This window comes from Staurois parvus, unplaced genomic scaffold (genome assembly GCF_062004578.1).
Source record: "Staurois parvus isolate SC_StPar_1 unplaced genomic scaffold, SC_StPar_1.0 ptg000745l, whole genome shotgun sequence".
Taxonomy (NCBI): domain Eukaryota; kingdom Metazoa; phylum Chordata; class Amphibia; order Anura; family Ranidae; genus Staurois; species Staurois parvus.
This window is the reverse complement of record NW_028318541.1, coordinates 118,189-145,802: the sequence shown is the minus strand read 5'-3', so window position 1 is coordinate 145,802 and position 27,614 is coordinate 118,189. Positions and strand designations below refer to the sequence as shown.

Genomic DNA, 27,614 nt, shown 5'->3' with positions numbered 1-27,614 from the left:
GCTCCCCTGCTTTGAGCGATGTAGGATGGGCCATCATGCCTTCTCTTGGGCAGTGTTGATATTAACATTGGGGTGTCCCCCCTCCTCTGGGCTGGGTAGGGTAAATGATGTGTTGTCAGACTTTTCCCCGGGTGGTGTTGGGATGATGATGGTGTCCTTCCTTCTCTGGGTTTCTGGGCTGCGTAGGGTAAATGGGGAGGTGTCGGCTCCCCACTTGGCAATGTATGATAAATGATGGGTTGTCAGCCTTTCCCCAAGGCGATGTTGAGATATTGTGTGAGAAAAGAAAAGGTGGTGTAAGAAAAGGTGTCAGCCCTCCCCTGGGCAGTGTTGGGATAATGAAGGGGTGTCATCCCCTCCTTAGGATTGTGTTCGAGAAATGATGAGATGTCAGCCCTCCACTGGGCAGTTTTGGGATAATCATGGGCTGTCACCCCCACCTCTGGATTGTGTTCGATAAATAACGGGGTGTCAGCCCTCCCCTGGGCATTGTTGGGATAATGATTTGGTGTCACCCCCTCTTCTGCTCTGGGTAGGGTAAATGGCAGGGTGTCCTCTCTGGGGGGGGGGGATAAATAATGGGGGGGTAGTCATTCCTTTGCAGTGTTACATTGTAAGAGTGTGTGTTGTGTTCCGGTAGGTGCAATGATTGAATCTCCTGGGATGCAACAGCAGCGGTGACCCCCTACACGGAGGAGGATCGGATCTGGCGTGTCACCATGGTGGAAAAGGCTCGCTGCCCCGTGCAGAGGGACACGGTGTACCGCTGGTTCTCTGAGCTCAGCTCCTGGCAGCGGATTGAGTTCCTGTGTGGCTTGCTGGATCTGTGCCTACCACTGGAGCTGCGCTTCCTGGGCTCCTGTCTGGAGGATCTGGCCCGTAAGGACTACCACTCACTGCGTGACTCGGAGATCAAAGCAAACAACTCGGCTGATCTGGCTGCCCTCACCAACCTGAGTGACGAGGTGGTCCGCAGCAAGCTGCTGGTGTCACTGGCCCTGCTGTCCTCAGAGAACCGGGAGGCAGCGGGGGTGTTGTGCCGGACCCTTACTCACATGGACTCCATCATCAACAACCTGGGCCTGCAACTGAACGATGGACGCACTGGGGATGAGTTCCTGCTGCTCTTCACCATGGCCACCAATCACCCGGCCTTCAGCTTCCACCAGAAGCAGCTGCTCAGAAAGGAGCTGGCACACCTCCAGGGCAGGCATGGGGCCACCGGGCACAGCGTGCCCACCCCCACCACCACCACTGTCACCAGCAGCAAGGGCTCCTCCGTTTGCCCGAAGGTAAGATTTCCTGGTGCCCCGATTTACTGCATGGTATTGGTGACTCTGAATGCCCTGATCCCTCTATCATCTGCATGGTATGGGACATTCTGACTCCTGATTGTCCCTGTTCCCCCCATATCAAACCTAGTAGGGGAGATTCTGGTTCCTGATTGCTTTGGTGCCTACATGGCCTGCATAATATGGGACATTCTGACTCCTGATTGTCCCTGTTCCCCCCATATCAAACCTAGTAGGGGAGATTCTGGTTCCTGATTGCTTTGGTGCCTACATGGCCTGCATAATATTGGACATTCTGACTCCTGATTGTCCCTGTTCCCCCCATATCAAACCTAGTAGGGGAGATTCTGGTTCTTGATTGCTTTGGTGCCTACATGGCCTGCATAATATGAGACCAGGGTGGATAAAAATCAATGATTTTTTTTAAAAAAATCAAAAAAATTCAGATTTTTTTTTATTTAAATCGGATTGTTTTGATTTAAATCGGATTTTTTTGAATAAAATGTTTTTTGAGGAAAATATATTACCATCCAAAGGTTATTCCATCATGAAATAAAGATTAGTTTTTTAATTATGTAGAATAAGGCTGTATATGTTTAATTTTTTTGGTAAATAAATTCCATGAATCCATTCACCATGTCATGCTCTTCCAGAGGTTTTTGTAAGATTATTGGGCAGTTTCTCTGCCTACAAGATATTATCACAGATGATCGGTTTACTTTTGCAGTTCTCAAAACTGAATTTGACTCAGCGGAGATCACATGCCTCTTCTTCACAGCAAAAATGTTATAACATGAACAGAGTTAAGAAAAAAACCTTCATCCTAACTTCTACAAACCTATGAATACAGAATCAACCCCTTCAGTGCTAAGTTTCAAGAAGTTCAGTGAATAGAATAGAAACAATATTTTTCTGATTGTTTGGAGTGGAATAGATCTGCACAAGAAGAAAGTGAAACTAAGTGTGAGGAGGAAGGGGCTGACAGTCTAAGGTTCTTAAAATATATATATTTTGTTTAGCCAAATTAGTTACCAAACATGGATGTTTAAGCAAATCACATATGCTGGAATGTTATTGTTTCAGATGAATAAATCTATTTAAATTGTTATTATTAAGGTAATGATTATTTTCTCCTTCCTAAATACAACAGAAAAGTTGTCCAAATATGAATGATTAACCTATTAAACTGGGGATAAAAAAAACTAATATGAAAAGTTGTTATTCTAAAAATCTTCATCTACTTGTATATTAAAGTTATACCAGCAAGAATTAGTCTTTATGTAGAAAACTAGGATTTACATCAAGCCTTACTGACTAGTGATTTAAATCAAATCCACCCTGTATGAGACATTTTGACTCCTGATTGTCCCTGTGCCCCCCATATCAAACTTAGTAGGGGAGATTCTGGTTCCTGATTGCTTTGGTGCCTACATGGCCTGCATAATATGAGACATTTTGACTCCTGGTTGTCCCTGTGTGCCCCCATCAGTTTTGAACCGCACTGATTCGCATGTGAACCAAAGGCTTTTCTGTCGAGCCCGTTCACAGGCTGGCCGCAGTGTGATTTGAAAAAGTCCTGTGAATATTTCAATCCAGTTCTGGTGCAATTTCCAATCTCGCACGCTTTAACAATTCACATTGGACTCGCATCTAAACCGCTGAACAAAATCACACTGCAAAGCGGCCCGCACATATGTGAACCCAGTCTGAGATATTCTGACTTCTTATTGTCCCTGGGCCCCCATTGTTTGCATGTTTTGGCTCCTAGTTTTCCCTGTGCCCCCTATGGGACATTCTGACTTTTCCCATACATAGTATGGGACATCCTGACTTTTGGTTGTCCCTGATCCCCCTCATCAACTGCATGGTATGAGACATTCTGATCCTTCAACATCCCTTAAGCCTTGAGCCCCAGCATAGTATGGGACATTCTGACTCTTAAATGCCTTGGTGCCTTGAAAACCAACACCCCCCCCCCCCCCAACACTCCACGCTATGACCTGTGTGGTGTGGGACATTCTGACTCCTGATTACCCTGGTGCCCCCTATTATTTGCCTGGAGTGGAAGAATCTCACTCCTGATTGTCTCCCTCCCAACCCCCATCATCTGCGTGGTATGAATGGTATGAGACATTGTGATTCCTGAACATCCCTTGTTCCTTGATCCCCTACATGGTAAGGGACATTTTAATTCCTGTTAAATGCTTTGGTGCCTACTCCATCCCCAGCATGGCCTGCATAGTATGGAACATTCTGATTTCTGACTGCCATGGTGCCCCCTATCATCTTCCTGGTATGGGAGAGCCTGACTCCTGAATGCCCGTGTCCTTGTCCCCTGCATGGTATGGGACATTCTGACTCTTAGTTTTCCCTGTGTCCCCTCCCCTATCATCTTCATGATCGAGAACATTCTGATTCCTGAATGGCCCTTGTGCCCGGATCTGCCTGCATGGTATGGGACAATCTGATTCCTGAATGGCCCTTGTGCCCGGATCTGCCTGCATGGTATGGGACAATCTGATTCCTGAATGGCCCTTGTGCCCGGATCTGCCTGCATGGTATGGGACAATCTGATTCCTGAATGGCCCTTGTGCCCGGATCTGCCTGCATGGTATGAGACATTCTGATTCCTGAATGGCCCTTGTGCTCAGATCTGCCTGCATGGTATGAGACATTCTGATTCCTGAATGGCCCTTGTGCCCCGATCTGCCTGCATGGTATGGGACAATCTGATTCCTGATTGCCCGTGTCCTGATCCCATGCATGGTATGGGACATACCTATTCCTGAATGGCCCTTGTGCTCGGATCTGCCTGCATGGTATGAGACATTCTGATTCCTGAATGGCCCTTGTGCTCGGATCTGCCTGCATGGTATGAGACATTCTGATTCCTGAATGGCCCTTGTGCCCGGATCTCCTGCATGGTATGGGACAATCTGATTCCTGAATGGCCCTTGTGCTCGGATCTCCTGCATAGTATGGGACAATCTGATTCCTGAATGGCCCTTGTGCCCGGATCTCCTGCATGGTATGAGACATTCTGATTCCTGAATGGCCCTTGTGCCCGGATCTGCCTGCATGGTATGAGACATTCTGATTCCTGAATGGCCCTTGTGCCCGGATCTCCTGCATGGTATGAGACATTCTGATTCCTGAATGGCCCTTGTTCCCGGATCTGCCTGCATGGTATGGGACAATCTGATTCCTGAATGGCCCTTGTGCCCGGATCTGCCTGCATGGTATGAGACATTCTGATTCCTGAATGGCCCTTGTGCCCGGATCTGCCTGCATGGTATGAGACATTCTGATTCCTAAATGGCCCTTGTGCCCGGATCTGCCTGCATGGTATGGGACATTCTGATTCCTGAATGGCCCTTGTGCTCGGATCTCCTGCATGGTATGGGACAATCTGATTCCTGAATGGCCCTTGTGCCCGGATCTGCCTGCATGGTATGAGACATTCTGATTCCTGAATGGCCCTTGTGCCCGGATCTGCCTGCATGGTATGAGACATTCTGATTCCTGAATGGCCCCTGTGCCCGGATCTGCCTGCATGGTATGAGACATTCTGATTCCTGAATGGCCCTTGTGCCCGGATCTGCCTGCATGGTATGGGACATTCTGATTCCTGAATGGCCCTTGTGCCCGGATCTGCCTGCATGGTATGAGACATTCTGATTCCTGAATGGCCCTTGTGCCCGGATCTGCCTGCATGGTATGAGACATTCTGATTCCTGAATGGCCCTTGTGCCCGGATCTGCCTGCATGGTATGGGACATTCTGATTCCTGAATGGCCCTTGTGCTCGGATCTCCTGCATGGTATGGGACAATCTGATTCCTGAATGGCCCTTGTGCCCGGATCTGCCTGCATGGTATGAGACATTCTGATTCCTGAATGGCCCTTGTGCCCGGATCTGCCTGCATGGTATGGGACATTCTGATTCCTGAATGGCCCTTGTGCCCGGATCTGCCTGCATGGTATGGGACAATCTGATTCCTGATTGGCTGTGTCCGGATCCCCTGCATTGTATGGGAGATTCTGATCCCTGAATGCTCCTGTGCCCTTATCCCCTGTATGGTATGGGACACTTTGATTCCTGGTTGTCCATGTGGACTTGACCTACTGCTCGACATGAGATCTCCTGACATATGTGATTGTCCCAATGATCTGACTTTGCAGCTTGGCATAACCTCTCCTGACATATTGCCTTTGTGCTCCTAAGTTACTATATGACATGAGACCTCCAAACCGCAGATCGCCCTGATGTATGGATTGTCCTAGTTGTGCCTCTTTGTTATTTCATGAGATTTCCTCATCTGCTTTCTCCTCCTATCAGAATGCTCCATGCACGGTGGATCAACTGATTGGCTCCTTGTGCTGCTTCTCTCTTCAGCCTAAGCTCTGCTGTACAGAGACTGTAAGAAACTGATACCAGGTCATATCCATGTCTCGTTCTCATCCCCACCCTGTGACTGGAGAGTGAAAGAAAAAGCAGAAGACTGATGAGATCATCTGTCACTCAGCTTTCTCCTCCTATACACATGCTCCCTGCACTACAGTACAGCTGATTGGTTGAGGGAGAAGCCGCAAAAAGAGCCAGTCTAAGCTCTGCTGTACATACACTGTAAGAAGCTGATACCAGGTCATATGCATGTCCCCTTTTCATCCCTACCCTGTGACTGAACAATGGAAAGAGAAGCAGGAGACTGATGAGATCTTGTCTTTCACTTCGTAGTCCAGAGATTTCCCCCACAGTACTTTTTTCTGCCACTAGATGTCCTCGGTCTGATGCCAGCATAATTGAATCCACTTCCTCTGAGTTCAGGTCCCACCCCCAGCCTGTGAATGGACAGTGAGAGGAGAAGCAGCAGACTGATGATCTCTTCTCTCCGTTACTCTGCTTTCTCTTCCTATCAGCAGGCTTCTTGTCAGCACATGCACTGATTGGCTCCTTGTGCTGCTTCTCCCTTTCACAATCTGAGCTCTGCTGTGCAAGAACCGCAAGAAGCTGATATTGGATTTGGATACTTATACTGTGCTGAGACCCTAATGCAGGCTTTACACACAGAAAGGTCACCGACCATCAACGTTTTGTTGTTGAAAGCTTCTTGTGGCAGGCTATATTAATCTGTGTTTTTGTTTTTTTTTTATTTTGGTGAATGTGGTTGAAAATTGCCATTTGTATATAATTTTATTATAAAATAAATGAGAATTCAGCTATCCTCCCATTGATGGCACTCCCCATTCATTTCGGGCCGTGTGTGACACCTTGCGTGCCGTGCAGATTGATTATCGCGGTGTGCAGTCAGCGGTGTAGCCTACATGACCTTGGTGAAAGATGAGACTGACATCGTTCAGTGCGGCCGACTGCTGGAATCTGAAATGCCAGTCATTTGGCAGTCAGACTCGGCTTACTATAGATAGCAATCACCTCGAACTGGACAGGTAGCCACAGCCCGGAATCCTCCGTATGACAGCTGTTGTATCCGGATCATAGGCCGGCAGCTTTCATCATGTACACTATATTGCCAAAAGTATTGGTTGGCCTGCCTGTACACGCACATGAACTTTAATGGCATCCCAGTCTTAGTCCGTAGGGTTCAATATTGAGTTGGCCCCGCCCTTCGCAGCTATAACAGCTTCAACTCTTCTGGGAAGGCTGTCCACAAGGTTTAGGAGGGTGTCTATGGGAAGGTTGGACCATTCTTCCAGAAGCACATTTGTCAGGTCAGGCACTGATGCCAGACGAGATGGCCTTGATCGCAGTCCAAGCACTAATTCATCCCAAAGGTGTTCTATCAGGACTTTGTGCACTGGTGCGCAGTCATGTTGGAATAGGAAGGCGCCATACCCAAACTGTTCCCAAAAAGTTGAGAACGTGAATTGTCCAAAATGTCTTAGTATGCTGACGCCTTAAGAGTTCCCTTCACTGGAACTAGGGGGCCAAGCCCAACCCCTGAAAAACAACCCCACACCATAATCCCCCCCCCTCCACCAAACTTTACACTTGGCACAATGCAGTCAGGTAAGTACCGTTCTCCTGGCAACCACCAAACCCAGACCCGTCCATCGGATTGCCAGACAGAGAAGCGTGATTGGCCACTCCAGAGAACACGTCTCCATTGCTCTAGAGTACAGTGGCGGCGTGCTTTACACCACTGCATATGACGCTTTGCATTGCACTTGGTGATGTAAGGCTTGGATGCAGCTGCTCGGGCATGGAAACCCATTCCGTGAAGCTCTCTACACACTGTGGTTGGGCTCATCTGAAGGCCACACCAAGTTTGGAGGTCTTTAGCTATTGACTTTGCAGACAGTTGGTGACTTCTACGCACTGTGTGCTTCAGCATGTGCTGACCCCGCCCTGTCATGTGACGTGGCCTACCACTTGGCTGAGTTGCTGTTGTTCCCAGTTGCTTCCACTTTGTTATAATCCCACTAACAGTTGAGCGTGGAATATTTAGTAGCCAGGAAATGTCACGGATGGACTTCTTGCACAGGTGCCAACCTATCACGGGACCACGCTTGGAGTCACTGAGCTCCTGAGAGCGACCCATTCTTTCACCAATGTTTTGTAGAAACAGTCTGCATGCCTAGGGGCTTGATTTTATACATACAGTATGTGGTCATGGAGGTGATTGGAACACCTGAATCACATGATTTGGAGGGCTGGCCCAATATTTTTGGCAATATAGTGTATGTTCTGGGACAGAAAAAAAAAGAATTTCATTTAAAAAATGCTAAACCCCCACCCCCCCTTACTTCAGGGTTCCCATCAGAGCCCATCTTTAATCTGTCAGCCTTAGAAGCCCCCTTACATAAGGGTCGCCATCAGGGTCTGCCTTAGGAGCCCTTTTATATCTGAGTCCCCATCAGAGCCTACCTTACATTAGGGTCCCCACCAGAGCCCTTCTTACATCAGAGGCTGCTTTAGGAGGCCCCCCTTACACCAGGGTCCCCACCAGAGCCCCCCTTTTACATTAAAGTCCCCACTAGAGCCTCTCCTACACCAGGGACCCCATCATATTTCCCCCTCTTACATCAGAGTCTGCCTTAGGAGCCCCCCTTACATCAGGGTCCCCACCACAGCCCCCCTTACATCAATGTCCCCACAACAGTCTCCCCCTTTTTGCATCAGGGTTCCCACCAGAGTCTCCTACATCAGTGGCCCCCATTAGATTTCTCCCTCTTACATCAGAGTCTGTCTTAGGAGCCCCCTCTTTATCTGGGTTCCCACCAAAGCCCCTTCTACATCAAGGTCACTACCAGAGCCCCCCTTACATCTGGGTCGCCACTAAAACCCCCCGTACATCAGGGTCACCTTAGAAGTGTCGTCCCCCCCCCCCCCCCCCTTTATGTCAGGGTCCACTTTAGAATCCTCTTGCCCCTTACATCAGGGCCCACCTCAGAAGTCCCCCCCCCTTACTTTGGGGTCCACCTTAGAAGTCCCCCCCCCCCCCCTTACATCAAAACCCCACTTATAGCAGAGCCTTCTTACATCAGATTTCCTATCAGTGGTCTGCCCTTACCTTGCCTACAGCATGGCTGTGGACAGTGTAGCAGTAGGGTGGAGCTGGGAGGTGGAGCATGTACGAACAGGGGAAGTTTCATCCTCTTGCTGGAGCAAGCATGTCATCCGCTGTTAGGATGCTGGCTGTCCTAGCAACCAACTGGCTTTTAGAAAAACCGTTAACATGGGACAACCCAGCCCTACCTGTGGACCAGATGCAATTCTGCAGAAGTCCGAATTTTCCCGTGGGCCATAGTTTGGAGACCCCTGATCTAAGCTAACAAAAATGTACATCTGTCATTTGAAAAAAGTAAATGCACCCCTACATTTTTCTTTTTCTTAACAGTAAAGTTTTATTGAGTTTTTCTAACTTCATTCATAGTGCATACAGAGTAAAGACATCCATTTGGTGTTGAATGAACCCAGAAATGCAATAAGAGATATTTTTGCATTAGGACATGGTCATACAAAAAGCAATACCATATTGTTCACACATAACAAGCTCCATGACGTCTGCACAGACATTGGACATCTAGAGGTAGAAGGCTTTGTACAGGAGCATACAATACCACAGTACAATACTCAGATCCCTCTGATGGAGGAGAGGCACATATTCAGGGAGTTATAGAGAGTATGCAACAAATCACAGGTCAGCCAGCCAGACCAAATTTTCCCAAATTTCTAAGGACAATTAGTTTAAGATGAGAGAGTTTACACAGAAGTATAACCAAGTCAACCTTTGATTTCCATCATGAGAAAGTAGGAGGGTCTGGAAGCTTCTGATGAGAATGGTTTTTCGGGCATGTAAATCCGAGTTTGGTGGTTTTTGGTAGCTTCAGGTTGTCCATGAACCTAAAAGGAAAATGGATGGGTCATCCTCCAGCACTGTGCTCACAATGACACCTATGGCAGTAATAACCTGTCTACAAAAGTCCCTGATCTTGGGGCAAGCCCACTTCATGCAGGATTGAAATGCTCTCCTACATTTCTCACCAATTCAAATCCATTAAATTAGAGACTAGTGTTCCACATTATTGTTCCAATGATTAGGCATTCCATTGGGAGTATCCAGGTTAAACATCAACACATCTAGGGTCTGGTGGTCTCTTTTTCTATTGATATGTGGTGCCCACCATGCCATGCTTAATAGAGCTGTGTGATGCCCTCAGTTGTGGATGTCTGAGTATGGTAAGGGGTTAAAAACATTGCCAAATTATTTGAAATCAATAATTTCTCTCTTAAGGAAATAATCTACAAGTGACCAGGGTGGATTTGATTTAAATCAAACTGATTTAAATCACGATTTAAATCACTAGTCAGTAAGGCTTGATTTAAATCCTAGTTTTCTACATAAAGACTAATTCTTGCTGGTATAACTTTAATATACAAGTAGATGAAGATTTTTAGAATAACAACTTTTCATATTAGTTTTTTTATCCCCAGTTTAATAGGTTAATCATTCATATTTGGACAACTTTTCTGTTGTATTTAGGAAGGAGAAAAATATTCATTACCTTAATAATAACAATTTAAATAGATTTATTCAACTGAAACAATAACATTCCAGCATATGTGATTTGCTTAAACATCCATGTTTGTTAACTAATTTGGCTAAACAAAATATATATATTTTAAGAACCGTAGACTGTCAGCCCCTCCCCCCTCACACTTAGTTTCACTTTCTTCTTGTGCAGATCTATTCCACTCCAAACAATCAGAAAAATATTGTTTCTATTCTATTCACTGAACTTCTTGAAACTTAGCACTGAAGGGGTTGATTCTGTATTCATAGGTTTGTAGAAGTTAGGATGAAGGTTTTTTTCTTAACTCTGTTCATGTTATAACATTTTTGCTGTGAAGAGGCATGTGATCTCCGCTGAGTCAAATTCAGTTTTGAGAACTGCAAAAGTAAACCGAGCATCTGTGATAATATCTTGTAGGCAGAGAAACTGCCCAATAATCTTACAAAAACCTCTGGAAGAGCATGACATGGTGAATGGATTCATGGAATTTATTTACCAAAAAAATTAAACATATACAGCCTTATTCTACATAATTAAAAAACGAATCTTTATTTCATGATGGAATAACCTTTGGATGGTAATATATTTTCCTCAAAAAGCATTTTATTTAAAAAAATCCGATTTAAATGAAAAAAATCGATTTTAGTTTTTTTTTTTTTTTTTAAATCATTGATTTTTATCCACCCTGCAAGTGACAGAGATTGTAAATGACTGCTAATTTGTCCAGGATTGACCGTCCCAACAAGTTAAACCCAGTAGCTGACCGTTTGATGCTAAAAGAAGTCTCTAAGAACCCCGACATTTCGTTGTGGGGTGTTCATGCAACTCTTACAACAGTTGTGGTCAAAGTGCATGCACCAACAATCAGAGATTGTTCCAATTCAACCTGCATGGTAGGTGTGTAAATAAAAAACCTTTGCTGTCCAAAAGAAAAATAAAGCAAAATGACCATTTACCATTAAACATAGATAAAGAGCTGATCTTCCAAAACAATGTGCTGGAGACTGATCCATCAAAGATTGTTGTTGGGTTACAGTATCAGGAGACATGTTTGTTGAGAACCAAAACAGTATTTCAGGAGAAGAACATCATACCAACTATGAAGCATGGTGGTGGAGATGTTATGCTTTGGGGTAGCTTTGCTGCTTCAGGACCTGGGCAGCTCACAGTCAGAGTCACCTATACATTTTGTATCCTATCAAGGTGTGCATGATGGGAATGTGAGGACATACCGTATGTCCAAAAGTTGAGGTTACACTGGACTTTTTTTTTTTTTTTTCTAGTAATGGCGGGGATCAGCAGGACTGCAGCAGGCATTCTGACACTGGGGGGAACTGACTTGGTGTCACTGAAATCCCCAGTGACACCAATACAGTGATCAGTGCTAATAAAAAGCACTGACACTGTACTAATGGCACTAGTCAGGAAGGGGTTAACATGTGGGTCGATCAAAGGGTTAACTGTGTGCTGTTTTAAATCGTGCGCTTTGTTTGTGCTTCACTGTAAGCACACTCCTTTGTATGGCTGTGCTATGCAGAGCCATGCAAAGCAGTGTACAGGGGCTGACAGGGGAGAGAACTGTATTGTTTACAAACAGTCCTCCCCCCCCCATCGGAGATGCTCGGCAATCAACGGCCAGGACCCGGTGATTGACAGCCGAGGCCACGAATAATGCAGCGCCGTAATGCAAAAAATGACCAGGACTTCTTGAGAGCAAGTGGTTAAATAAAGATCAAACGTTTACTGGTTCAGATACGTTGGAAAAAGTCCTCAATGTCCATGGGGTATACTTACTTTTTGACATGACTGTATACCTGTGTTTTTCCTGTGTATTGTGTGAAATATAAACCTCTAAGTGTTTTTTTGGTGTGCTAACTTTGTTACTTTTTTGTTTGTTTTTTTAATCTTTTTATTTTGTGTTGAATTGTAGTGTGTGTTACATTGTATTGTTGTGTCTTCCACAGCTGGCTCCGCGGACAGAGACCCCAGCTGGCAGCATTGGTAACAGTTTAGCAAATGCACTACATACATCAGCACATTCCATAGAAGATTCGTTACCTAAGAGGCCTTCCGGAAAGCACTCCAAAGGTGAGCGCACTGTCTGTCGGCTCTAGTATTCTGGGATTTTCCTAACTTACAGGCCGGGGCCCAGCCCTGCTGTAACTTGTAAACTACAGTATCTGAAAAAAAAAAAAAAAACCTATCCTGAAAATACACGCGTTAAAAATTAGTTATGTTTGGGGAAAAAATGTTCCCATGTTTTATTCCTTTCAATAATGATGCAAGTATAGAACAGGACCTGGTGATCCTGCCAGAAATCCAGTTAGCTCCCAACTTCCTGTACACTGAACGAAAATATCAAACCATGTTATCTTAGATTGTAAGCTCCAAGGATCAGGGCCCGCCTAACCCTCTTGTATTGAACTGTATTGTTGCTGTATTGTCTCCCGTTATATTGTAAAGCGCTGAGCAAACTGTTGGCGCTATATAAATCCTGTATAATAATAATATATAAATCCTGTATAATAATAATATATAAATCCTGTATAATAATAATAATATATAAATCCTGTATAATAATAATAATATATAAATCCTGTATAATAATAATAATAATTAAATCCTGTATAATAATAATAATAATTAAATCCTGTATAATAATAATAATAATAATAATTAAATCCTGTATAATAATATATAAATCCTGTATAATAATAATAATAATCATCATAATAATATATAAATCCTGTATAATAATAATAATAATTAAATCCTGTATAATAATATATAAATCCTGTATAATAATAGATTTTATGATTGAATATATTTATATTGGAAAGCGTACAAAGAAAACATTCACAGCATGTACAGGCCATAAAAAAAATCAACGAAACAATGAATTGCAGCCATGGGCAGAGTCTGAAAATTAAAATATTAGGTTCTAATGTAGTACATATGGACAGGATTAATACAATTTAGACCACAACATACATTCCCACCCCAACGAAAAAGCTGACCCGATTTCCCCCATCTACACAATCAGGGATTCTTCCCACTATGTCATTGTATTCTGAACAGTGAGACTACACCGCCGTCAGAATACTCTGATACGCTGATTAGCTGCAAGTGCTGATTGAATGGAAATTTTTCAGCAGGACCGTTCATATGAAGTCGATCTCAAAGTCCAAAATGCCGTCTTCCCATCTGGCCCATGTACATAAACGGAGTAGTTGGCCGTTTATAAACACCCTCCCACATTCCCTACCTGTACGCGCTCCCTGGGAGCGCGCAGCACCGCGATCCGGTGCCCGCTATGTCCGAACACCGATCGCTGTACAGGACCTCTGTGTGAGGTCCCGATCATGTGATCACTGATTGGCCAATCAGTGATCACATGAATAATAGTAAGCAAGATGTCACTTCCTGACATCATTGCTTACTACTTGTGATATCTGTGAATGATCACAGAGGTCACATGATACAAGTATTCACAACAGCCTTGTACCATGTGACAAGCTGTGACCAATCACAGCTCTCACAGTATTTCTCAATGGCTGCAAGAATGGAGCCAGAGAGAAGAAGAAATGATTGCTTTTACAGCCTTTATGGGTATAAAAGCAATCGGTGTAAAAATAAAATCTTCATCAACCCCCACAAGTAGTTACCATAGTGACACTGTACTGCTAGGGTGACAGTATGTTAAATAAAAAACATAAATATAAAAAATTAAAAATGTAAAAAAAAGTTTTGAAAAATTATATTTTTTGGTTATAAAATAATTTGGGTTTTTTTGTATTTTGTTTTTTTTTTACTAAAAAGATAGCTGAATACATTTTGGCCAAGATTTATGAAGAAAGATTATTTATTTGCAAAATTTTATAAGAAAAACACTCTTTTTTTCAAAATGTTTGGACTTTTTCATTTATTTAGCAAAAAAAAAAATCTCAGTGGTTAATAAAGACCACCAAAATAAAGTTTATCTGTCTCAAAAAAATGCTAAAATATTAATATGGGTACAGTGTTCCATGACCGCGCAATTGTCATTCAAAGTGTGATAGCGCTGAAAGCTGAAAATTGGCCTGGGCAGGAAGGGGGTGAAAGTGTCCGGTCTTGAAGTGGTTAAGGGAAACATAACTTATGAATCGCAGATGATTTCCAATGGGTTGATACCACCCCATTTTCTGTCATTCCACTGCTTCTTGAAGCCGTATTAAACCTCAAAACAAAAATGTAATATATTGCAGCAACAATGTACCAAGGAATGTCTCAAAAATTAAGAAATAGAGGGGTTTGAACTGGCTGTGTCAAAGTCCTGACTCGATTCCCATGGAAATGCTGTGGGGGATTTTGAATCAAACAGTTCATGCAGGGAAACCCACAAGTGTGAAAAAGTGTAAGTCCTCTTCCCATGAGCTGTGAACTATTCAGCAGTATAGTTTGCAGGTTCTGCCAATTCCCTTTCCCCCCCTTCCCCAGCCTGCTAAAGCATCCAAGGCCTACCCCTCAGCCCGGCCCTGGCTATGACCACATCTCTCGTGGCCCAGCTCGGTCCTGCATTGCTCACATTCTGCAGCATTCGGCCAGACTTGATTGATCTGTAATCATCGGGGATAAAGCTGACACAAAACATTAGAAGTATTACTACCGGGATCTGTAAAAACCTGTTTTATGGCAGTTTACGTTGTAGTCTGCATTGCCCCAGGAGTGCTCCGCTGGAGATAAGGAGATCATATTCTCATCTATGTAGGAATAGTGAAATCTTGTGTTTCAATTCAGGACATTTTTTTTTAGGGTGCGGCGGGGAGAGGTAAATACAGGTGGACATATGTGTATTGGCTGTATTGCCAAGACATGCCTGCTGTTTCTTGCCCAGCTACCACCATCCATCTGTCTTCTCCAATAATTCGTAGCCCCTAGTACCTGAAACACAGAAAAGTGATGGCGGGGGGTTGTTTTGTTTTTTTTCTTTTGTTTTTTAACTTTTTTGTCTGAGTATAGATCTATGCTTTGTTTGAAGCTGTTTACTGTTGACTGGCTCACTACCTCTGCTGGAAGCTTATTCCAAGCATCAACTACTCTTTCAGTAAAATAGTACTTTCTGAGATTAGCTTTGAACTTTTCTCCAGTTGGTTTAAGGCCATTTCCCCGTGTTCTTGATTTTGGTTTCATGTTGAAAATTCTGCCCTCCTGAACCTTATTCACCCCCTTGATGTATTTAATGATTTCAATCATGTCTTCCCTTTCCCTTTATTCCTCCAGACTGGACGTGTTAAATTCCTGAAGTCGCTCTTAAATAATTTAATTTCCCGAAACATTCAACATTTTTGTTATCCGTCTCTGGACTCATTCTATCTTATCAATATCATTTTGTAAATGAGGTCTCCGAAACTGGACAGTGTATTCTAAATGAGGTCTAACTAAAGATCTATATAGAGGAATCAGGACCTCCTTCCTCCTGCTGGTGATCCCTCTAGTGATATAAAGATCTATATAGAGGATTCAGGACCTCCTTCCTCCTGCTGGTGACCCCTCTAGTGATATAAAGATCTATATAGAGGAATCGGGACCTCCTTCCTCCTGTTGGTGACCCCTGTAGTGATATAAAGATCTATATAGGGGAATCAGGACCTCCTTCCTCCTGCCGGTGACCCCTCTAGTGATATAGATATTTATACAGAGGAATCCGGACCTCCTTCCTCCTGTTGGTGACCCCTCTAGTGATATAAAGATCTATATAGGGGAATCAGGACCTCCTTCCTCCTGCCGGTGACCCCTCTAGTGATATAGATATTTATACAGAGGAATCCGGACCTCCTTCCTCCTGCTGGTGACCCCTCTAGTGATATAAAGATCTATATAGAGGAATCAGGACCTCCTTCCTCCTGCTGGTGACCCCTCTAGTGATGCATCCTAGAATTCTTTTTGCTTCCCCCACTGCCTGGCCACATTGTTTGCTCATTGGACTTGTTGGACTTGACTGTATTCTGCAGCTGATTCATGATGCAAGACCTCCTACTAATTTCTGCTAAGCAGGGCATTGTGGGAAGATAATATAAGTACAGAATTCACCAGGTTACATGGTTACATTCAGGTATAAGGAGTATTACTTGCATTGCGGGGTGAGGGGCTGCATTGCAAGGTTAGATTTTGTCTAAATCTTTAAAGTAGACCTGTCACTTTGCCCATTCCAAGGGAATAAGTAGGTAAACCTGACGACCCCCTGCCCCTCTTGTACTTCTCCTATCTGACTACCCCCTGCCCCTCTTGTACTTGCCTTACCTGACGACCCCCGTGCTCCACTTGTACTTGCCTTACCTGACGACCCCCGTGCTCCACTTGTACTTGCTTTATCTGATGACCCCCTGCCCCTCTTGTACTTGCCTTACCTGACGACCCCCTGCCCCTCTTGTACTTGCCTTACCTGATGACCCCCGTGCCCCTCTTGTACTTCTCTTATCTGACTACCCCCTGCCCCTCTTGTACTTGCTTTATCTGATGACCCCCTGCCCCTCTTGTACTTGCCTTCCCTGACGACCCCCTGACCCTCTTGTACTTGCCTTACCTGACGACCCCCTGCCCCTCTTGTACTTGCCTTCCCTGACGACCCCCTGCCCCTCTTGTACTTGCCTTCCCTGACGACCCCCTGCCCCTCTTGTACTTGCCTTCCCTGACGACCCCCTGCCCCTCTTGTACTTGCCTTCCCTGACGACCCCCTGACCCTCTTGTACTTGCCTTCCCTGACGACCCCCTGACCCTCTTGTACTTGCCTTCCCTGACGACCCCCTGACCCTCTTGTACTTGCCTTCCCTGACGACCCCCTGCCCCTCTTGTACTTGCCTTCCCTGACGACCCCCTGCCCCTCTTGTACTTGCCTTCCCTGACGACCCCCTGCCCCTCTTGTACTTGCCTTACCTGACGACCCCCTGCCCCTCTTGTACTTGCCTTACCTGACGACCCCCTGCCCCTCTTGTACTTGCCTTACCTGACGACCCCCTGCCCCTCTTGTACTTGCCTTACCTGACTACCCCCTGACCCTCTTGTACTTGCCTTACCTGACTACCCCCTGACCCTCTTGTACTTGCCTTCCCTGACGACCCCCTGACCCTCTTGTACTTGCCTTACCTGACGACCCTCTGCCCCTCTTGTACTTGCCTTACCTGACGACCCTCTGCCCCTCTTGTACTTGTCTTCCCTGACGACCCCCCCCCCTGACCCTCTTGTACTTGCCTTCCCTGACGACCCCCTGACCCTCTTGTACTTGCCTTCCCTGACGACCCCCTGACCCTCTTGTACTTGCCTTCCCTGACGACCCCCTGACCCTCTTGTACTTGCCTTCCCTGACGACCCCCTGACCCTCTTGTACTTGCCTTCCCTGACGACCCCCTGACCCTCTTGTACTTGCCTTCCCTGACGACCCCCTGACCCTCTTGTACTTGCCTTACCTGACGACCCCCTGCCCCTCTTGTACTTGCCTTACCTGATGACCCCCTGACCCTCTTGTACTTGCCTTACCTGACGACCCCCTGACCCTCTTGTACTTGCCTTACCTTCCCTATTTGCCAGCTGGAACCCTGTGAGATACTGTTTTGGTATTTCTGAGTATGGGGTATCATGTGACCTTCTCCCCTTCCTCCCATAATGCAGTGCTCAGCAACTGAGTGGCCAAGTGCCAGGCCATGGCATGGTCACATGAAAGGGGATGTCTTTAGTTGTGTGCAAGCTTTGACATGGAGCTTACACGGAGCTGGGGAAGGGAAGTACCTGTAGTAGAGGACATGGACAGTCAAGAGAACCTGTTTGTTTAAACGTCAATGAATGAAGACTGTACAGCAGCAGTGCTGAATGTATTTAAAGGGACCTCTCTGGCATTAACGTCGGCCATGTATAAATTCCCCGACTGCATTCGAGGTCGTGCGGATTACTTTTACTGTAGAATGCGCGTCCCGTCATCCGATCGCATTACATGGTGTGTTATGGCGGATTACATCCCCCAGTGAAGGTATGCCACGCTGACAGCTGCCATCTGTACGCTGCTCTCTTAATCCACGGCATGGATACGTTAACACTTCGCTGACCCCGAGACTGCTGAGCTGGCAGAGTGTGTGGGGTGACCGATCGGGTCCTGACAGAGAGGAGGAGGGGTAAAACCAGCACCTACCTAGTCAATGAATACTCATTCAAGAAGCAGTACAGTGACCTCCACTCACACAATACTGCTGAAATATTTAAAAACATACATAAAAAAAAGGTTTTTTTGTTTTTTTTTCTAGAGTTTAATCTACTTATAGTTTGTCTTCCATGCTTCCTCCCTCCATTAATATGCTAAAAAAATGTTTATTCTCTATGCAATGCAGGCAGATTATGGCTGGTGGGAGGGGCTGAAAAGGTGCTGTACATAGCTTCCTGATAACTTCACAGCACCCTACATCAGTACTCCTCTCAGGCGCCTTCAGTCCTGATGTAAGCAGTGGGAGGAGTTATGCAAATATCTAAATGCCTTGATGAGTGGGTGTTAGTATGAAGAAGTTTTCCTAGGTAGGCAGTGTTTGCAGATAAACCCACATGTGATTGTGAGCCTCCATGATTAGAGGAACTAAAATCCAATGAATGAAAGGGATGGGCCAGGAACATTCATCCTGGGGAGGAAAGCGTTAGATGATGCTGGACATCCTCCAGCCAGGAATGAGGTGGAGCTCTATCTGACTTGCTGCAGCTTCTAATGCACATTGTGAGAAGCTCACAGTGTGCAGTGAAATCATAGTAAGCAATTTCAGTCCAGGAGAGAAGCCGGTACAACTGTGCAAGACTGAAGGGAAGGCCGGAGGTCAGATTTAAGACCCCTGTCAGCTTTTCCATTCACTTCTTGTCCCAGAAACTCAGAGGAAGTGAGAAGTCACCTGAACGGCTGTCCCCATTGGAAGAGTTCTCTCATCTCCTGTTCTGGTGACAGCTGTAAAATGAGTTCTCGTTACTTTCTGTAGACGAGTCAATGATCCCGAAGGCAAATTGGGAGGATATATTCCCAAAGTGGGAACACAACATTAAAAACCCTGACGGGGCTCCAACCCCTCCCTACTCCATTCTATATAACACAAGTTTTGGCTTTACACTCTCCTGAACTTTTCTAGAGAGAGAACTGGTCCAGGCTCCACTCATTGCTGCTCCCTTAAGCCTAGGCATGTGGTCACATGATCTCAGCTGAAGGCAAGAATCGGCCAATCTGATCCTCTGGCACAGATCACATGACAAAATGCCCCGACTGCCAGTTAAGTAAGCCGCACTGGAGGGATCTGTATGCAGGCGTTTCTCCTGGAAAGGCATTACAGGCTATATATTAATCCATCAGCATGAGATTGCAAGCATAGCTGGGTTAATATCTGAGTGTAGTTCCTCTTTAAATGTATTTTGCTATAAAGTTTTTATATCAGCTTCCCATAATGCCCTGCACTCGAGTTCACTTTGTGGGGGTCATTCTTCTGAGTGGTGAGATTTTACTTTTCCTGAATGAGGGCGTGCACTCCCGGCGTCTGCTAGAAAATGTTTATTTTTACTCGTTCATGCGGCTTCCTTTTGGTGAATTTTTGTCCAGGATTACGCTGAATCGGCGTTTGTGGCCGCACAGCCGTATCCTACGCGGTTTGTTTTTCCAGGCTGCAGATCCAAACTGTACAACCTAAACAGGAAACGCAGAGCTGAGAACGAACACGTGCGGAAATCTATCCAGAGTTCCCTTTCACCCCCCAGCTTGATTGGTTTGTACATGGACGTCTCATAGTCCCTGCTCACCATTGGTGGAATTCTCCAATCTAAAGTCTGTATTTTTATCAAAACTTTTAAAAAAGCGATTCCTGACTGTCACCAAATCTGAATAAACTTCAAGAGATGACATCAAACTCTCTACTGCCATATTGTAAAAACAATTTGGGATGGTGAATGTCTATTTCTGGAGCACCATTTATGAATGTTGGGCCCATACAAGTTATTTATTTTTATTATATATATATATATTCACACACACACTATATTGCCAAAAAGTATTGGTCGGCTGGCCTTTACACGCACATGCACTTTAATGGCCCCCCAGTCTTAGTCCGTAGGGTTCAATACTGAGTTGGCCCCGCCCTATGCAGCTATAACAGCTCCAACTCTTCTGGGAAGGCCGTCCACAAGGTTTAGGAGGGTGTCTATGGGAAGGTTGGACCATTCTTTCAGAAGCACATTTGTCAGCTCAGGCACTGATGTCGGGGGAGGAGGCCTGGCTCACAGTCTCCACTCTTAATTCATCCCAAAGGTGTTCTATGGGGTTGAGGTCAGGACTCTGTGCAGGCCAGTCAAGTTCCTCCACCCCAAACTGGCTCCTCCATGTCTTTATGGACCTATGGGCTTTGTGCACTGGAGCGCAGTCATGTTGGAACAGGAAGGGGCCATCCCCAAACTCTTCCCACAAAGTTGGGAGCATGAAATTGTCCAAAATGTTTTGATATGCTGACACCTTAAGAGTTCCCTTCACTGGAACTAGGGGGCCAAGCCCAACCCCTGAAAGACAACCCCACACCATAATCCCCCCTCCACCAAACTTTACACTTGGCACAATGCAGTCAGGCAAGTACTGTTCTGGCAAATTCTTTTGTCAACTTCTCCAGGTCTCTCAGATTGGAAGGGTTCCTTTTCCCAACTGCTGTTTGGAGGTCTCTCTATAGGTGCTCTATGGGATTGAAGTCTGGACCTATTGATGGCCAGTTCAGTATTCTCCAGTGCTTTTTCTGAAACCATGTCTGGGTGCTTTTTGATGTGAAGCTATAACTAAAGCTGCTAACACCTTCCCATATACAGAAATGGACAGTAATGAGTGAAAATAATGTGGTGCTGTGCTAATACATGCAATATATAAGGAAGGGTAACTCTGTAAAGTATTAAATAATATAGAATATTGAACCCCCCTAAAAAAAAACACAATTTCTGAGTATCCTAATATATGACTACATTAACAGTATATATGAAACCATAAAATTAAAACCAAAGATAGTAAAGGAAAACACCTCCCCCCTACTGTGCTTTAAAGCCACACGGAGGAATAAGTGATAAATACTATGTGCCCCACTAATAAAGAACGGGAATGAAACCATATGTACCGTACACAATATAAAATCTCTCCCCTCTTGTGTTAAATAACACAATCAAATGGGTGATGTGAAAATATATCCACTGATATATACAGTGGGGATCGAAAGTTTGGGCACCCCAGATAAAAATTTGTATTAATGTGCATAAAGAAGCCAAGGAAAGATGGAAAAATCTCCAAAAGGCATCAAATTACAGATTAGACATTCTTATAATATGCCAACAAAAGTTAGATTTTATTTCCATCGTTTACACTTTCAAAATAACAGAAAACAAAAAAATGGCGTCTGCAAACGTTTGGGTACCCTGCAGAGTTAATATCTTGTACTGCCCCCTTTGGCAAGTATCACAGCTTGTAAACGCTTTTTGTAGCCAGCCAAGAGTCTTTCAATTCTTGTTTGAGGTTTCTTTGCCCATTCTTCCTTACAAAAGTCTTCCAGTTCTTTGAGATTTCTGGGCTTTGCTATCTTCTTATAGCCTTCTCCAGCTTTGTGAGCGTCAACTATTTTCAGTTTCAGTTTTCTAGACAACTGCTTAGAAGAACCCATGGTGCTGATTGTTGGGGCAAGGTCAGATGAGTCTGGGCATTTAAAACCTTTGAGATTGACATCACCTGGTCTTCCCAGACAATGATTGAGAACAATCCATGACACTGGCAGGTCTCAGCTTTGCAAAGGGGGCAGTGCATGCTATAAATTCTGCAGGGTGCCCAAACTTTTGCAGACGCCATTTTTTAGTTTTCTGTTATTTTGAAAGTGTAAATGATGGAAATAAAATCTAACTTTTGTTGACATATTATAAGAATGTCTAATCTGTAATTTGATGCCTTTTGGAGATTTTTCCATCTTTCCTTGGCTTCTTTATGCACATTAATACAAATTTTTAGCTGGGGTGCCCAAACTTTCAATCCCCACTGTAGGTGTCACCTGGTAAATCCAGAACGAAAAGGGGCACTTAATGTCCTATATCTGAATAAAACTGTGAATATGACCAACTAATGAACATATAGGTGATCCCAGTTGGGGGATAAGAAAAAATAAAGTGACTAGGTGACAACAGAGAATGTTGTTAAAGTAAACAAAGAGGAATAAAGGCTATGACACCTGAAAAGTAAAATTAAAAATTTGTTTATTGGTGAGTGATCCCACTAACGGGGATAAGCACAAATGTATGCCAATGAAAGGAAAAAATTATAGGCTGCACCACCTATAAATGCCGAAGTGATACGTGACCCCAAATGTGGGGATAGGAAATAATGAACATTTGAATCCGTGATACCATTAGTGCCTCAAAATCTCCGAGAATACTCATAAATAAATATTCAATAGATCAATAAATCTCCAAACCACATGAACTAAAAAAGAGTCCAGAATGATCTAAATGGTGGAGGTGTACTATAGTCCTCTTTATATACGAATATAGAATAGTTAGAATAAATCTTCAGAAAACATCAACTAAAAAGTCCAGAACCATCTAAATGATGGAGGTGTTCTGTAGTCCTTTTGTCTATGTATATACAGAGCTCAATATGTGAAATGGCCCCTCACCTCTATAAAGCAACCCTGCCGGGTCAAAACGCCTATTAGGAGGAAACCGCACCGATCGGGAACCTGGACCCCCTCCTGCAGATGTAAGATCCAACGTTCTATCAATCCCTTTCACTGGTGGGCAAATTACCGCACGTAGCCTTGGTGGTCCTGGAAATGATTGCTCCTCACGTAGCCAAAAAGAGAAAGAAAGATGCTCCCATAGTGTATTAAAGTTTTAATTAAGTAAATGGCAGAAATAATACAAGTCCCACTCACTTGTTATAATGCAAACATATGCCTTTGTACATATCCACATGCTATGGGTGTACTTTACATGGATCTGAATTGGAGTCCCAAGATGAGGTCCACGCCGGAAGTTGCATCACCACGACCTCCCACACGTTACGTCACGTTATCACGTCACTTCATCACTTTCATCCCCAAACTCTTCCCACAAAGTTGGGAGCATGAAATTATCCAAAATGTCTTGGTATGCTGACGTCTTAATTATTCCCTTCACTGGAACTAGGGGGCCAAGCCCAACCCGTGAAAACCAACCCCACACCATAATCCCCCCTCCACCAAACTTTACACTTGGCACAATTCAGTCAGGCAAGTACCGTTCTCCTGACAACTGCCAAACCCAGACAAGTCCATCGGATTGCCAGACAGAGAAGCGTGATTGGTCACTCCAGAGAACACGTCTCCACTGCTCTAGAGTCCAGTGGCAGCATGCTTTACACCATGGCATCCGACGCTTTGCATTGCATTTGGTGATGTAAGGCTTGGATGCAGCTGCTCAGCCATGGAAACCCATTCCATGAAGCTCTCTACGCACTGTTGTTGTGCTAATCTGAAGGCCACACCAAGTTTGGAGGTCTTTAGCTATTGACTCTGCAGACAGTTGGTGACTTCTGCGCACTGTGCGCTTCATCATGCGCTGACCCCGCTCTGTCATGTGACGTGGCCTACCACTTGGTGGCTGAGTGGCTGTTGTTCCCAGTTGCTTCCACTTTGTTATAATCCCACTAACAGTTGAACGTGGAATATTTAGTACCCAGGAAATGTCACGGATGGACTTATTGCACAGGTGGCAACCTATCACGGGACCACGCTTGGAGTCACTGAGCTCCTGAGAGCGACCCATTCTTTCACAAATGTTTGTAGAAGCAGTCTGCATGCCTAGGTGCTTGATTTTATACACCTGTGGCCATGGAGGTGATTGGAACACCTGAATCACATGATTTGGAAGGGTGTCCTAATACTTTTGGCAATATAGTGTATATATGTATGTGTACTTCTGATGTCTCATCATTGTCTGTCTGTAGCTGGGGGTTTTACATACGTGACAAATTTGTCAAATGTCGCCTGATTACTTTGCACACCAACATTCTACTTGTCAAGTTAAACCCAAGCACTTAACCCCCCTCCCAAAATATTTAGAGCTTGCGCCCATATACGTATGAACGTAAACAAGAACACGTACTGTACATACAAAAACAGTTGCATTGATTGCGCTACACATTGCATATGGCCACGCACGCCAGAGTGGGAGCAATAATTCTAGGTCCGGTATTGATGGTTAACTCTTGAACTGATGACCTATAGGGGCTTGTAAGGTATCTCCCACGACAAATTTAGCATTCCAGCATTTTTTGCAGTTTCATGGGCACACACAATTTTAAAGCTTGACATGTTGGGTATCTTTTTACTCGTCATAACTTCATCTTTTAAATTAGATAATATATTGCATTTGTGTGCGCTAAAATTAACTTTTTTTTTTTTTTTAACGGAAATTATTGGCTTGGTAAACCAATAATACGTGCTATAAAAATTTCAACTACCACCATTTTATTCTCCAGTGTTATGTTTCGGTAGTTTTAGATAAACCTCAAGCATAAAATGTGCATTTTGTGTGCAAAAAAAGCTAAAACAGCTTTGGTGGCAGATGGGTTAAGTCTCCTTCTTCCTGTGCTGGGTTCATCACTCTACCAGCCACTAGGAGTAAAGGGAATTTTGATGGCTATTGTGGTTGCTGCAGGATTTCATTTTGATTATAGATTCTCCTGGCCTGTCAGTCAAGGTCTGATGTCATGATGGGTGGGACAGATCAGAAGTATCATGGCCTGTCAGTAAAGCTATGATGTAATGATAGAAGGGACATGAGTCTCCTGGCCTTGTCAGTCAAGCTATGACATCATGGTGGGTGGGACAGATCAGGAACCTTCTGTCCTGGCAGTCGGGGTATGATGTCATGGTGGGTGTACAAATCAGGAGTCAAGTTTATGATGTCATGGTAGGTGGGACAGATCACATCAGGACTCTCCTGGCCTTTAAGTCAAGGAATAACATCATGGTGGGTGAGACAGATAAGGAGTCTTCTGGCCTGACAGTTAAGATATGATGTCATGGTAGGTGGAAGGGATCAGGAGTCTGCTGGTCTGTTAGTCAAGTTATAATGTCATTGTGGGTGGGACATGAGTCTCCTGGCCGTGTCAATCAATGTATGATGTCATGATGGGTGGGACAGATCAGGGAACTCCTGGCTTGTCAGTCAAGGTACGTTATCATGGTGGGCAGGACAGATTAGGAGACTCCTGGCCTGTCAGTCAAGATATGAAGTCATTGTAGGTGGGACATGAGTTGACTGGGTCAGTCTCAAGGTATGATGTCATGTGGGCATGACAGATCAGGAGACTCCTGACCTTGTCAGTCAAGATATGATGTCATGGTGGGCAGGACAGATCAGGAGTCTGTTGGTCTGCCAGTCAAGGTTTGATGTCATTCTGGGTGGGACATGAGTCTTCTGGCCTTGTCAATCAAGGTATGATGTTATGGTGGGCAGGACAGATCAGGAGATTTCTGGCCTGTTAGTCAAGATATGATGTCATGGTGGGCAGGACAGATCAGTGGTCTCTTGGCTGGTCGGTCAAGGTATGATGTCATGGTGGGCAGGACAGATCAGGAGATTCCTGGCCTGTTAGTCGATATGATGTCATGGTGGGCAGGACAGATCAGTGGTCTCTTGGCTGGTCGGTCAAGGTATGATGTCATGGTAGGGGGCGTGGGGTGTAAATCTGGAGCCTGTCACCAAGGTTAAGGCATTGAGAGTGAGTGGACAGGTTGGCAGTCTGAGATGCCTGGGTCCTCCTACAGCAAGCTGCGAAATAATCACACCACCGCTTTTATAAATAAACTACAATGGGAGAGTTACATAGTCGGTGGTCTTGGACCCTAGGGTGCACAGGGGCCACCGGTCCTGCATGATATGCGTACATTGAGCCCTGGTGATGCTGCCTTTAGTAACAGACTGATCAGAAATTTCTTATCGGAGTTCAGCTTTAATCACAGGCAGCTCTCTAGCATACATTACAGGAGGGAATCTCTCCGGGAGCCCCATGATACTGGATACAGCTGCAGAGCAGATCCAAGATGTCGGCGCCCCCCTCTACACTGAGGTGTGTAATCTGAGAGTTGTGCGCTCAGTGAGGGCTCAGGTCACGTGCCACCGCTGCTCCCAGTCTGTCCATCTCATACAGTGTATGGACGTGGTTGGGGGGTTTCCCTGTGTTCGGATTGCGTCCATGGAATGACATCTGGCTGTCTGAGTCACCGCTGGCTCCGCCGCACATGGAAATGTTTTAGTCTCTCAGCATACTGTACGGAAACCATGTGGATCCACAGATGACTTGACTTTGATCAGCACTTTCAATATTTTCCTCGGTCGCTGATCACTCTGTGCGTCTGGAAAACATAGCGGGTTTTGTCTGCATTGTGAAGCCCCACTCAAGGCAGAAAAAAAAAATGACCCTTGTAGTGTGCCCCTCCCCCATCCTGCAAGAGTTCAATGCATGTTAGATCTAGGACTAGAGTAAGGTCTAATACTTGGATCATTCCTGCTTCGGCAGGAGGATGGTCCTCCAGTACCTTTTCTCATTGGGGATCTGGCCAGTGGTCATTTCCTACAATTCTGGACCAATAGTCCTGCATTGTATGTCAGGCCATGAGGGCCCACCTACAACCCAGAGCATCAGAGTGAGAAATTAGGTGTATATTACAGGCTATTCCTCATCCCCGTGACCAGTGGTTCTCGAACTCTGAGCCATGGTCCACTGCTGGTCCACTGCTGGTCCACTGCTGGTCCACTGCCTCTCCTCTCTGTCTCTAGCTAGCTGCAAACCTTTTGATCTCTCATAGTGCCTCCCAGCTTACCTAGCGCCCCCCAACCTCCTATAGTGGCCCACAGTGCCCCAGGCCCTCTGAGAGTTCTCAGGCACCATAGTGGCCCTACACTGAACCTCATATCCTAAATCTATGGCCTACAGTGCCCCCAGGCTGCCTAAGGCCTCACAGGCTTCACATTATTCCCCCCAGCCAGTTGCAGAACTTCCAGACCTCCACAGTATCCCCCATCCTCCTACACTGTCCCTGAGGCTCCCACAGTACTCTCCAGAAACCTCATCCCCTACATGGCCATGGGGTCTGTTTCCAGATCCCACCGTCCCCTACAGTGACCCACCAGCCTGCTGTAGAGCTTCTGGCACTCCATAGTGTTCCTAACCTCCAACAGGGTCCCACAGTGCCCCGCAGCCTCCCACAGTGCCCCGCAGCCTCCCACAGTGCCCCGCAGCCTCCCA

The 27,614-nt window shown here is 45.2% G+C and overlaps 1 protein-coding gene across 1 annotated transcript in view; it reads left to right on the top strand.

Moving 5' to 3' along the window:
* The window catches only part of ZCCHC14 (zinc finger CCHC-type containing 14), a 78,675-nt gene that overhangs the window by 9,851 nt on the left and 41,210 nt on the right, over positions 1–27,614 (top strand). The window contains exons 2-3 of the mRNA XM_089654116.1: positions 641–1,292; positions 12,292–12,415. Coding sequence (XP_089510242.1) covers positions 720–1,292; positions 12,292–12,415 — 697 coding nt within the window. The 5' untranslated portion in view covers positions 641–719. The remainder of the gene's footprint in view (positions 1–640; positions 1,293–12,291; positions 12,416–27,614) is intronic.